The 13,322-nt window shown below is 46.7% G+C and overlaps 1 protein-coding gene across 1 annotated transcript in view; it reads right to left on the bottom strand.

Annotated features, from left to right (window-relative positions):
* znf830 (zinc finger protein 830) overlaps positions 1-13,322 on the bottom strand; it is an 81,374-nt gene that overhangs the window by 7,172 nt on the left and 60,880 nt on the right. The window contains exons 6-9 of the mRNA XM_038797714.1: positions 11,998-12,085; positions 11,515-11,578; positions 11,220-11,300; positions 10,819-10,895 (exon numbers count right to left, since the gene is read on the bottom strand). Of these exons, the coding sequence (XP_038653642.1) occupies positions 10,819-10,895; positions 11,220-11,300; positions 11,515-11,578; positions 11,998-12,085 (310 nt within the window). The remainder of the gene's footprint in view (positions 1-10,818; positions 10,896-11,219; positions 11,301-11,514; positions 11,579-11,997; positions 12,086-13,322) is intronic.

The following is a 13,322-nucleotide window of genomic DNA, read 5'->3' on the forward strand; positions in this document are numbered from 1 at the left end:
TCCCTCTATTCCCATTTTATTCATGTATTTGTCAAGACACCCCTTAAATGTCACTATTATCCCTGCTTCCACCACCTCTTTGGGCAATGAGTTCCAGGTACCCACTACCCTCTGTGAAAAAGAATTGCCTCATACATCTCCTCCAAACCTTGCCCCTCACACCTTAAACCTATGCCCCCTAGTAATTGACCCTTCTACCCTGGGAAAAAGCCTCTGACTTTCCACTCTTTCTATGCCCCTCATACTTTTGCAGACCTCTATCAGGTTGCCCCTCAACCTCCGTCGTTCCAGTGAGAACAAACCGAGTTCATTCAACCTCACCTCATAGCTAATGCCCTCCATACCAGGCAACATCCTCTTCTGCACCCTCTCCAAAGCCTCCACATCCTTCTGCAGTGTGGTGACCAGAATTGAACACTATACTCCAAGTGTGGCCGAACTAAGGTTCTATACAGTTGCAACATGACTTGCCAATTTTTATACTCAATGCCCTGGCCAATGAAGGCAAGCATGTCATATGCCTTCTTGACGACCTTCTCCACTGGTGTTGCCACTTTCAGTGACCTGTGGACCTGTACACCTAGATCTCTCTGACTGTCAATACTCTTGAGGGTTCTACCTTCACTGTATATTCCCTACCTATATTCCCTGCCTTGAGGCAGCACGGTAGCATTGTGGATAGCGCAATTGCTTCACAGCTCCAGGGTTCCAGGTTCGATTCCGTCTGTGCGGAGTCTGCACATCCTCCCCATGTGTGCGTGGGTTTCCTCCGGGTGCTCCGGTTTCCTCCCACAGTCCACAGATGTGCAGGTTAGGTGGATTGGCCATGATAAATTGCCTTTAGTGTCCAAAATTGCCCTTAGTGTTGGGTGGGGTTACTGGGTTACGGGGATAGGGTGGAGGTGTTGACCTTGGGTAGGGCGCTCTTTCCAAGAGCCGGTGCGGACTCGATGGGCCAAGTGGCCTCCTACTGCACTGTAAAATCTATGATAAAGAAAAAATTCTATGATACCTGTATTAGAACTTCCAAAATGCATTAGCTCACATTTGTCCAGATTAAACTCCATCTGCCGTCTCTCCACCCAAGTCTCCAAATGATCTAAATCCTGCTGTATCCTCTGACAGTCCTCATCCCTATCTGCAATTCCACCAACGTTTGTTTCATCCTCACACTTACTAATCAGACCAAATCATTCATATATACTACGAACAGCAAAGGTCCCAGCACCCTGCGGAACACCACTAGTCACAGCTCCAATCAGAAAAGCACCCTTCCATTGCTACCCTCTGCCTTCTGTGACCCCGCCAGTTCTGTATCCATCGTGCCAGCTCACCTCTGATTCCGGGTGACTTCACCTTTTGTACCAGTCTGCCATGAGAGACCTTGTAAAAGGCCTTACTGAAGTCCATGTAGACAACATCCACTGCCCTACCTGCATCAATCATCTGTGTGACCTCCTCAAAAAACTCTATCAAGTTACTGAGACACGACCTCCCCTTCACAAAACCGTGCTGCCTCTCGCTAATTCGTCCACTTGCTTCCAAATGGGAGTAGATCCTGTCTCGAGGAATTCTCTCCATGATGTAAGGCTCACCGGCCTGTAGTTCCCTGGATTATCCTTGCCACCCTTCTTAAACAAAGAAACAACACGCCGAGGACGAAGGTGCTATGGCTGCATAGCTTCCTTGACAAGGAAAAGTTTTTGAGGTGGGTGAAGCAGACAAGAAAGTGCACCCAGGAAGGTAATGAGCTGAGGATTTACTAGGACTTGGGAGCAGAGTTGGCCAAGAGGTGGACTGGATATATTGGCATCAAGGCTTCCCTCTATAAATGACCCACTCATTTGTGGGTCACGCATCAGAACCGGCAGTTTTATTTTGAAGGAGGAGGCGGTAGAATTTATGAGAGAAAATGGACTATGTGGTGTGTGAGGACATTGAACTATGGAGGCATTAAGGTGGGGAATGTGGGTTTGTACGGTGGGCGAATGGGTGTATTTGATAGTCACAGTTGCGGAGGGGGTGAGTGTGGTCTTTTTGACTTTTTTCTCTTTTTTGCTATGGTTTTCGGGGAGTGGGAGTACGTCAGGGCCTCGAGTGGGGGCTACAATGCTAGCTGGTTGTCTACTCAGCTGGAATGAAGTGGAGGTTTGAGTTGTGGAGGGAACAGTGGAGGGGATGGCTGGGTTTCTTTTTTATTGTTTCTGCATTTGGGGGAATGGGAGGGGAGGGAGGTTGATGTGGACGGAGTTGGTATGGCATAATTGGGAAAGAGGAGAGGATGGTGGACATCTTTGGGATGGCCAGAGAGTGAGAGAGGTGCAGGCCTGGGGGAGCTTGGTTGAAGAGGGAATATGGTTGACTGGCAAATGGGGGAGGGAAAACGAGCCCCCCCTTGATTAAGCAGAACGTATGAGGCTTGACTGGCCCGGTCAAAACGTCGCCTGTTTTCGCTCATTTAAGGAGTTTGAAGGTGGACATTCTGACTTGGGTCACTGTCTGTGTGGAGTCTGCACGTTCTCCCCGTGTCTGCTTGGGTTTCCTCCAGGTGCTCCGGTTTCCTCCCACAAGTCCCAAAAGACGTTAGGTGAATTGGAAATTCTGAATCCTCACTCACCTGAACAGGCGCCGGAATGTGGCGAATAGGGGATTTTCACAGTAACTTCATTGCAGTATTAATGTAAGCCTATCTGTGACAATAAAGATTATTAAAAAATTAAAAGCATCTGATGGCCATTTAATTTACCTCCTGTTATAATTCTGCTCTTTATGAATTTCCGATTTTTGATTTCTGGAAATAACTTGCTTGCTAATATGGACCTGGAACAATGTTATGGCTATATATGAGTTACAAGAGTTGCAAACCTGCAACAAGATAAGGGCATGTCAGAGCCTATTTGATTTTTCAACAGAATTATGGCCTATTCAACTAGAGGAAGATTTAAGAGTCAGGTTCAATTAACTTCTTGTCACAGCCTTGCAATGCACTCAAATTAATTTGTTATATGCTGCATTAGTTTATATAAACAATGATTGTAAATGATTGAATTGATTGCATGCTGAACTGCATGCTTAAGTACATTGAAACCGCAGGTATTGCAGAAATACTGGAAGACATTAAAAGTATACTCAATTGATATGCTTAAACTCACTTAAGCTTTCCAAGTGGCTTTTCTGAATACAAAGAGTAGAATCCCCACTAATTGTTAAAAAATTACAAGGCACAAAGTATGTCTTCATATAAACAAAGAAATTACTGCGGATGCTGGAATCTGAAACAAAAACAGAATTTTTCCTGCATTCTCAGTTTTTATGTCTTCATGTATTAGTTAAAAAAATATATGCTGCTCCCTGCAGTGGAACATACAAAAAGTCACTGTGACCCAGTTTGCAACAGAGGTAGAGCCTTGCCATCCTGCTGAAACAGAACCTAATGAAGACAAGATAACAGCCAAATCAAAGGAAGCGACAATAATAAAGCGAAAGCACAACATTTCCTCCCAAGTACATATTCTCATGAATTCATAGAATCCCTACCTTGCAGAAGGAGGCCATTCGGTCCATCGGGCCTAAACCAACCCTCTGAAACAGAATCTTACCCAAGTCCACTCCTCGTCCACCCCACCCTATAACTCAGTAACTTAACCCGCACATCTCTGGGCACTAAGGGACAATTTATCATGGCCAATCAACCTATCTTGTCATTTTGCTTTATCTCAAATGTAAATAAATGATACAAAACAAGATCCACGCGTATTCAATAAAATGTGTTCCCATTTTTTTTATACTACTACAATATCTATTTTATTTTGTCTTGAAATAATAGTTGCATGAAGGCCCACTAAGTTCATCTACAGCTCATTTAAATTCATCTAAGTTCATCCAGAATGTTGTCCGATCAATTTGCAGTCGTAAAAAATGCTTCAGGTTCCTGAAAGTTATCTGCAATGGATACTAATCAGATAACAAAGCAATAGTGTCACAATGCCAGTATGAAAATACATTTGCCAGCATTGTATTTAATTGAAGTTCTTTACCACTGGCAATGCTAATGATATGAGTGGTAACCTTAACCTTGAATGTGCTCAGCTTTTCTTAACTTGTCTCCTACTCCAGAAACACAGGAGCTGCACAATACAATATTTTAATATTCAATGCCACGACAAGGAAAGGCACTTGTATAAAATTGAATTTAAAAATAAAACAGTTTCCACTTTGTCAGGAATGTGGAATGCTAACGAGATTAACAGTGAATGTGGGATAAAAATAAAGTAACAGAAAGTAGCAACACTAGCAGGCACCTACCACTAGCGGAGACCTAGAGGAGTAATGAGATGCGATTTGCCCAGTAACAATACCTCGAGACATTGAAGTGTGAATGGCTATTTCAGAAACATTATGAAAATTTCTAAAGGCGGACCTTGAATGTTCATCAGCCGGGGCATTAAGTGCAGGAGTTGGGAAATCATATTGCAGCCATATAAAACCTTGGTTCGGCCGCATTTGGAGTTTTGCATGCAGTTCTGGTCACCACATTATCAGAAGGATGTGGCAGCTTTGAACAGAGTGCAAAGAAGGTTCACCAGGATGTTGCCTGGTCTCGAGGGTGTTGGCTACATGGAGAGGTTGAATAAACTAGGATTGTTTTCACTGGAAAGACGGAGGCTGACGGGAGACCTGATAGAGATCTACAAAATTATGAGAGGCACAGACAGGGTGGATAGTCAGAGGCCTTTTTCCTATAGTGGAAGTGTCGATTACAAGGGGGTACAGGTTCAAGGTGAGAGGGGGAAAGTTTAAGAATGATGTGCGGGAAATTGTTTCAAGCAGAATAGTGGGTGCCTGGAACACGCTGTCAGAGGATGTGGTGGAAGCAGGCACATTAGCAACATTAAGAGGCATCTGGATGTGTACATGAATAGGGAGGAAATAGAGGGATACGGACCGAGTAAGGGCAGAAGTTCGTTTTCAGTTCGTTCAGCAAGATCGGCACAGGCTTGGAGGACCGAAGGGCCTGTTCCTGTGCAGTACGTTTCTTTGCTCTTTGAAGTAGACAACAGAATCCACAGGGGGGAATATCAAAGAGACTGAACAGTGTATCTGCTGGCACCCTCATCTAACAGCCAGACAGGCAGTTCCATATCAATGTCACAAATAGGATTACATTAACACTACAATAAATTTACTGCGAAAATCCTCTAGTCGCCACATTTCGGCACCTGTTCTAATACAGAGGGAGAATTCAGAATGTCCAATTCACCTCACAAGCACCCCTTTCGGGGCTTGTGGGAGAAAACCGGAGCATCCGGAGGAAACCCGCGCAGCCATATGGAGAACGTGCAGATTCCGCACACAGTGACCCAACTGGGAATCGAACCGGGGTCCCTGGTGCTGTGAAGCAACAGTCTAACCACTGTGCTACATCTGTGATCTTAGCCACGGAGGCCTGTTTCAGCTAAAATTAAAGAGCCACGGCAGATTACAGATATTCTCCTCTAAAAGGCAGTTTTCAAGCCTTCGCTGAACCAGGAAGAGATGTTTTCCTACCCTTGATCACTTAAGCGGTATTGTGTGGTAACTATTAAATGGATTTAACCTATAGAGTTACTAAAATTGGATGTTGCTTGAGAAAAGGGGTGTCTCAAACGAGTTCAGAGAATGTGGGCATATTTTGGGAACAAGAAGTAACGTCAGAGGTGAGGTGTTGGCTAGTGTAGACTTGAGAGACGAACAGACACTTCCAACACTGATGAAGGTTCAACCAATTTGATTAACTAACTTCTAACTAACTAACACACAATGACGGTCCGAACCAGTTGATTCTCTCAGCAGTTGGTGTGAGTCTGGCTGGGCTGGATGAGTTCTTATTACACTGAGAGGCAGCACCCAGAATGAGCGGGAACTGTGGTGCCCTCTGCCTTTATAGTGTGTGTATTCTAACTGGTGAATGGCTGCGGTGTTTGTACATGTTGATTGGTCCCTGTGTGTGTCCATCAGTGTGTGTCTGCACCATGATATACTGGTGTATATTATGACAAGAGGAAACTGTGTTTAGCTACTCATATACTTAAATGTCAGTGTACATAATTAGTCTTTTGTCATGTGTTTTTCCTTTTCTTTTACTTTAATAAATATTTTTTATTAATTGTTTACACAACGAGTGGACAAGTTCCTCACTGGGTTGTACTTGTTCCTCATATTATTCCAAACAAAAATACACCACTAAGAATCAGTGTTTCAAATTTTCCTTCAGGGTTTTGCAAAACTCTCACAGTTAACATCAGAAGGGATCTTAACTTTTATTTGCAATCGTAAAGCATAGTGCTGAATGGAATGGTTAACATAATAAAACTGGCATTATATCAGAATCTGATCCTACTCTCAACCAATTTCCACGTAAACACGTCTTTTCTCTTACAATTGCACAAAACTTCTACTTTCAGCCTCAAAACAATAATATGGAAATTGCCACATTAATATTTAAGCACCATTTGTATCTCTCATGAGCAAGATAATTATTATTTAAAACTTATATACTCAGCGGGCGTCCGGTGATAACGATGTGCTGAGCAGTCGCACGTTAAGGGGTCTCCTCCCGTGGACCCGAAAAATAGCCACTTGTCAACGATAACTTGCTAAAAAAGACATAGTAACTCATTCCCCAACCTTAGCAAGTCAGAGGAAGGAAGAAAGAGAGGGGAAATATCAGGGAAAATGCCCGGAAAAAGCCAAACTAGAGGCCGAGCAGAGACCAGGAGTGGAAGGAGCCAGAAACGACCACACTCGGATGAACCAAACAGCGCACGAGGCGGCGGAGCGCAAGTTTCGCCAAAGCAAAAGGAGCAAGACAAACCCCTCCTGCACGGGGGTGGGGGGGTTTGTAGCTGGAAGGCATCTTTCACCGAGGCATTGAGGGAGCACCAGCAGGAGATAAGGGCAGAGGTAAGAGTGGACATTGAGGCCGTGGTGGCCAAGACCCTGGCCCAAATGCAGCTCACCACCCTGAGCAGAGAGGAAGAGAGACTGGATGTTCAAATGCCCATGAGACTACCATCAAGGACATGGAAAAGGCCACAACCGACCAGAGTGATCGGCTTGTGCCGCTAGAGAAAGAGGTGGTGAGGGTGGTTGCGGCGCAGCACAGTCTGAAGGATGAAGTAGAGGATCAGGAGAACCACTCAAGACGACAAAACCTGCGGATTGTGGGCCCACCAGAGGGGATCAAAGGCAGGAAGCTCTACCGTGTATGTGGCTGAGATGCAGATCAACCTGATGGGGAGAGAAACCTTCCCCAAACCACCAGAAATAGACATGGCATACCAGTCACTGCGCCCGAAGCCCAAAGCTGGGGAACAACCGAGGGCAGTAATAGCCAAACTGCACAGGTACCAGGATCGGGAAAGAATCCTGCGCTGGGCCAGGCAGGCCAAGAACTGTAGCTGGGAAGGACATAGAATAATGATCTACCAGGACATTGGGGCTGAACGGGCCAATAAATGGGCTGAATTCAACAGGGCAAAAGAAGCCCTGTACAAGAACGTTTGTACACTTTAGTATGCTGTACCCAGCAAAGCTCTGGGTCACATACCAAGGCAAAGGATACTTCTTTATGGTCCCCGCTGAGGCAGACAGTTTGTCTTGGAATGCGGGCTAGAACAGCGACAGCAGGGGAAGCGAAAAGGGGGTTCCTGGCAAGCATGAGCAGCACAGTGACAAGCGGCAAACCACCACCTGAGGGACCACTTCATGTGGGAGATTGTGACTTTGTACAAGAGAACGAATGCAGCGGAGTGGCAACTGAGGACTGCAGGGTAATACAGGGAAAGAAAGGGCAGGAACTACAGAGAGTGGGCGAGTGAGAAATGAGCCAGTAACTCCCGGGACGGGACGGGAGGGGTCACCGCACTATCGGGATTGCTAGCGCCGGGAGTATGCAACAGAGCAAGGCCGAGGCACATCCCCAACACAACGAGGACGGGGGAGCAAAGGGGGATAGACGCTGGGGGAAGGGGGACAATGGGGGGGGGGGGGGGCAGAGGTGGGGGGGGGGCATAGGGAGGGGGTAAAAATAGGACCAGAGCGAGAGCAACAATAAGGCCAAAAAGGGCGGCAACTAGGGGCACGGAACAAAGAAGCATTGCAAGTAACCGCCCACTACGGTACCTGGCGAAGGGAGACCCCGGAGTGCAGGAGAAGATCCACATGGCGGACACACTGTTGGCGGCCATGTTAAGTGCCCCCTGGACAAAGGGAAATCCCGGAGCGCAGAGACACGACCGCATTTGGGGGGGGGGGGGGGGGGGGGGGGGGGGAGAAGCAATGACAGCGGCCATCTTGGACGGCCCCCTAACAAAGGGAAACTCGGAGTGCAGGGGCCATCAGGTAAGCATGGTTAATCCCACAGGAGCAGGGGGACAGAAACACCCCCACCAGGATAGTCACCTGGAACATTAGGGGACTCAACCACCCAGTGGAAAGATCCAGACTCTGCATCCACCTAAGAAAAATGAAAGCCGACATAATCTTCCTCCAATAGACACACCTGAGAGAGCAGGACTGACTGAAGGTAAGAAAGGGCTGGGTGGGACAGTCCTACCATTCCTGTCACAGGATGAGGGCCAGGGGGCTGGTAATACTGATCAATAATAGGACGATGTTTATAGGACAGGCGACAAAGACGGTTACAGACGCAGGGGGACGGTACGTCATGGTCAGCGGGGCCCTAGAGAGGGCACCGGTAGTACTTGTTATCATGTACGTTCCCAAATGGGACGACACAAAATTCATTAAAAAGACCATGGCGGAAATCCCCAACATAGCGACTCACCGACTGATCATGGGGGGGATGGGGACGGATGGGACTTTAACTGTGTACAGGACCCACAGACAGATAGGTCCGACCATGCTCCACATTACATGGATGTGAGGAGACGGGTAGGGCTCAACGCCCCACATAGAGGTTGGACACTGCCCTACTAGCCGACAAGGCTTTCAACAAAAGGGTGTCACAGTCCATAGCGGAGTATACAGAGAAAAACAAAAACTGGGAGGTCTCACCCTCCATGTTCTGGGAGGTGCTAAAGGCCATGATTAGAGGGAAATTATCACCTTAAAAGCATGCAGAGACAGGGAGGAAAGGACGGCTAGGCAGCAGTTGGTCGACTCCATACTGGGGGCAGACCAGAAATACTCAAGAGGCACTGACCGTAGAACACCGTTGAGGAAAAAATGACAAATGGACTTTGATCGCTCTCCACAAGGAAAGCTGTGCACAACTCCGCCAGGCATGGGTGACCGTATACAAACACGGAGACAAAGCCAGCCATCTGCTGGCACACGAGCTGAGAAAGCAGGCAGCCACTAGAGAGATTGCGCAAATTAGACACAACAGAGGCACATTAGAAACAGACCCAGAAAACGTCAACAAAACCTTTAAGGCTTTTTAAACGAGGGCTGTACACCTCGGAGCCCCCAACAGGGGACTTGGGGATGAAATGGTTCTTCGATGGACTGAACATGCCAGTTGTGGGGAGGACAGAAAATGGGACTTGGAAGCACCACTAGAACTGGGGGAGATCATGGAGAGTATTAGCTCCATGCAGGCGGGGAAGGCGCCGGGACCGGAAGGGTTCCCGGCGGACTTGTACAAAACAATTGACAGCACTAGCCCCGCATGTTCACAGACTCGCTGGCTAGGGGCACGTTGCCACCTACATTAACACAGGCCTCAATCTTGCTAATACCTCAGAAAGACAAAGACCCAACGGAATGTGGGTCATACAGACCCATCTCACTACTAAACGCAGACGCCAAAATGTTAGCCAAAAGGCTGGAGAACTGCGTTCCAGAGGTGGTCGCAGAGGACCAGTCGGGCTTTGTCAAAGGTCGACAGCTAACATCGAACATCAGGCACCTGTTGAACGTGATCATGACCCTTTCCGGAAAGCGCATGCCAGAGGTGATCGTCTCCCTGGACAGAGTTGAGTGGCAGTACCTCAGAGATACTGGAGCGGTTCGGATTCAGATCAGGGTTCACCTCCTGGGTGAAGCTCCTGTACAACGCACCCATGTCTAGCATATGGACAAACAACACCACTCCCAGTACTTCCTACACCAGGCAGGGATGCCCGCTGTCCCCGCTGCTGTTCGTCCTAGCGATGGAACCAGCAGCAATCGAAATCGGAACAGCAAAGAACTGGAGGCGGATCCAAAGGGGAGGCAGAGAGCAAAGAGTCTCGCTCTCAGCAGATGATCTGCTCCACTACATCTTGGACCCACAAAGCAGCATGGAAGTGGAAGGAATCATCCCGCTCCCGAAAGAGTTTGGCGCCTTCTCGGGCTACAAACTCAATATAAGCAAAAGCGAGATCTTCCCGCCGGTTCGATCCCGGCTCTGGGTCACTGTCCGTGTGGCGTTTGCACTTTGTCGCCGTGTTTGCGTGGGTTTGGCCCCACGCTAGGTGGATTGGCGACGCTAACGTGCCCCTTAATTCGGACGGACGGACGGACGCACGCACGGACGCACACACACACACCCTAATGCTCCTTGTCTGTTTGGGGATCACCCATTTCCTATCAGCCTCTTCAGCTACAGTGATCACTTGCTGAAACTTGCTATCCCCCTAGCTCAGATATGTTGCAGTGATGCCAGTTATTTCCCAACCTCCAAGCCCTGTAGCTTGAGCTCCTTTAGTAGATGACACTTCCTGTGCACCTGGTTGCCCAGGACACAGGAAGCGTCCTGGATTTCCCACAAATTGGACATTTAATCATAATATATTAAATTTCCGAATGTAAAATTCATTGGAATTCACTTACATTTGTTCATCTATTTCTTCTATCTGTCTATCCAAACGGACTTCTTCATCATCTTCTGCTACAATAGCTTCTGAAACCTTTAGGCAGTAAAAGTAAAGCACCAATTAGTAAAGATGCAGAAGTGCCCACTACTGATCAATGCAACAGTTTTAAATCAACATAAAATGCTTGAAGTTTCAGAGGAAAAATAAGACAATTTGCTTGAGAGAATTAAAAGCAAACAAATACTTCACATATAAATTTCTGGAAACATACAACTCGCTATTTATGAACACAATATACAAGATGAAAGTATACATAATGAAACATGGCCATATGGTATCAATTCAGCTCTTTCCAAGAGACAATGGGCAGGAATACAGATGAATTTACTCTCCTCCATATTCTTGAAAATGACTCACCGTATTAACCTGTCTGATTTCCTTCTGAAACTCTTCCCATTCTTTGTCCATTTGATCTTTTGGTGGGTCTACTTTTCGCACCTACAATACCAGGTGATGATAAGAAAGATGAAAAATGCATGCAGGCCCTGGTATGGTCAGATAACAGAGATGCCACAAATGCTAGCTCTTCACTGCCCTCTACAGTTTACAACATTAATACTTGAACAAAAATAGTCCAGATATAGAGAGTATGGCTTAAATATCTGCAGCAGCTTCTGGGAACAGAATAATGTAAATGCTATGCGGTACTTGCTTTTGCATCTTTTACTGGATCGTCAAAGAATCCTTCTGGCAAGGCCTCCGCTGTATTTTCTTTCCTGAAACATAAAATAGACCCGATCACCTCAAAGGCTGCCAATTATCACCAATCCAAAACATGCAGTTCAACTGTGGACTCAAATCTTCAGCCACCTTAACCCAATAGTCTTTCATGTTGAAAAGAGACTTTAATGTTCTGGATATTAATATTTATTTGTAAAATTAATATGAATTCCTTACATTTAAGAATAAGTGAGTTTTATCCCACATTATAGATGGGAAAGTTTCAAGTAAATACGCTGCTATAGGATAAATCTATGTTTAACCAGTGTTTAAAATATCTGAATAGAGAGAATAAATTAAAATTAATTATTTTTCAACAGTGGAGAAGCATTTTAAGACGCAATCATTAATACATGCTGCAATTACTAAACTTGGTCTGTAATTAGATCATAATTACCACAATCAGAATTTTCACCTTTCCACTGTCTTGTCTGATTGTTCTGGTTTCTGGATAGATCCAGAATGAGGATGAGCAGAAGGTGCTAGGGTGCTATCAAAGAAGTCTGAAAAGGGAGACAGTTAAAAAGAAATTGATCAAAAATCACAACTAATGAATTTCAAATTGTGGAACATAATATTTTTCTTACTTTCCATGTGTTTTATCTTTTTCTCCACCCTCACATCAACACCAAAGGGTGGATGGAGCACCTGATTAATCCTCTGCGCATCACCTAGGAAATTTATTTTGCCTATTGGAAATACCTCAGACGTGAGCTTTCTGATTTAAACACACCTACAATGGGGCAGGAGTTCCACACACCCTACCAATGCCTTTCCATCTTCTGGAATTCTGGATGCATTTGCAGTTCCACAGGTATGTACATGCAAAAGTCCCAGCAGAGATCAGGCTGGACTTGCTGCAGCATGCCTTAGAGGCTGGTTCAAGCTAGGGTGAATAGAAAACCACCGAGTTGCTACAGAAAAAAAATAATCCTTTTTGCCTCATTTTTTATTTTGCTGATAACTGGTCATGATTGAGAGAGTCTGTACAGGCCCATCTTCTTTTGACACTCCAAATCGACCTCAGCTAACCTTTAAAAACTAAAATGTCGGGCGCGATTCTCCGCAAATGCGGAGAGTCGTAAAGGCTGCCGTGAAACTGGTCGTGTTTCACGGCAGCCTCAGCGCACCCTCCCAGGACCAGATTCTCCCCCCACCCGGTCGGGGCTAGCAGCGCGGCCCCGTGAAGAATGGCATCGCGGGCTTAGCGACCGTCGCTAAGCCCGCGCGCCAAGTGTCACGGCGGCTGACACGCACGATGACGTCAGCCGCGCATGCGCGGGTTGGACAGCTCCAACCCGCGCATGCGCGGATGACATCATCACGCATATGCGTCAAACCCGCGCATGCGTGGGCCGTCATGCCCCTCAGCCGCCCCACGAACGGTGAGAGCAGGTCTGTTTGCGTTCGTGAAAACGGCCGTAAAGGCCTGGGAACTCGGCCCATCGGCCAGGGGAGAATCTCTGTTCGCCTTAAAAAATGCGAGCAGCGATTCGTGTCGTGGGGGAGGGGGGAGAATAGCAGGAGGTCGGGAAAAATGTCGGGAAGGCCCTCCCGCTATTCTCCGACCCGTCGTGGGCAGCGGAGAATCGCGTCCGTCATACATTCAAACAGGAATGCGGAAAACATGATGAAGATAAATTGAGCCTTATTAACCTATGATATGAAGATAAACTGGGCAAATCTCATATGAGATTGGGCGCCAGAAAAAAAGGGGGGGGGGGGGCAGGTGGGAGAAAG

The sequence above is a fragment of the Scyliorhinus canicula genome, chromosome 5, assembly GCF_902713615.1.
Source record: "Scyliorhinus canicula chromosome 5, sScyCan1.1, whole genome shotgun sequence".
Taxonomy (NCBI): Eukaryota; Metazoa; Chordata; class Chondrichthyes; order Carcharhiniformes; family Scyliorhinidae; genus Scyliorhinus; species Scyliorhinus canicula.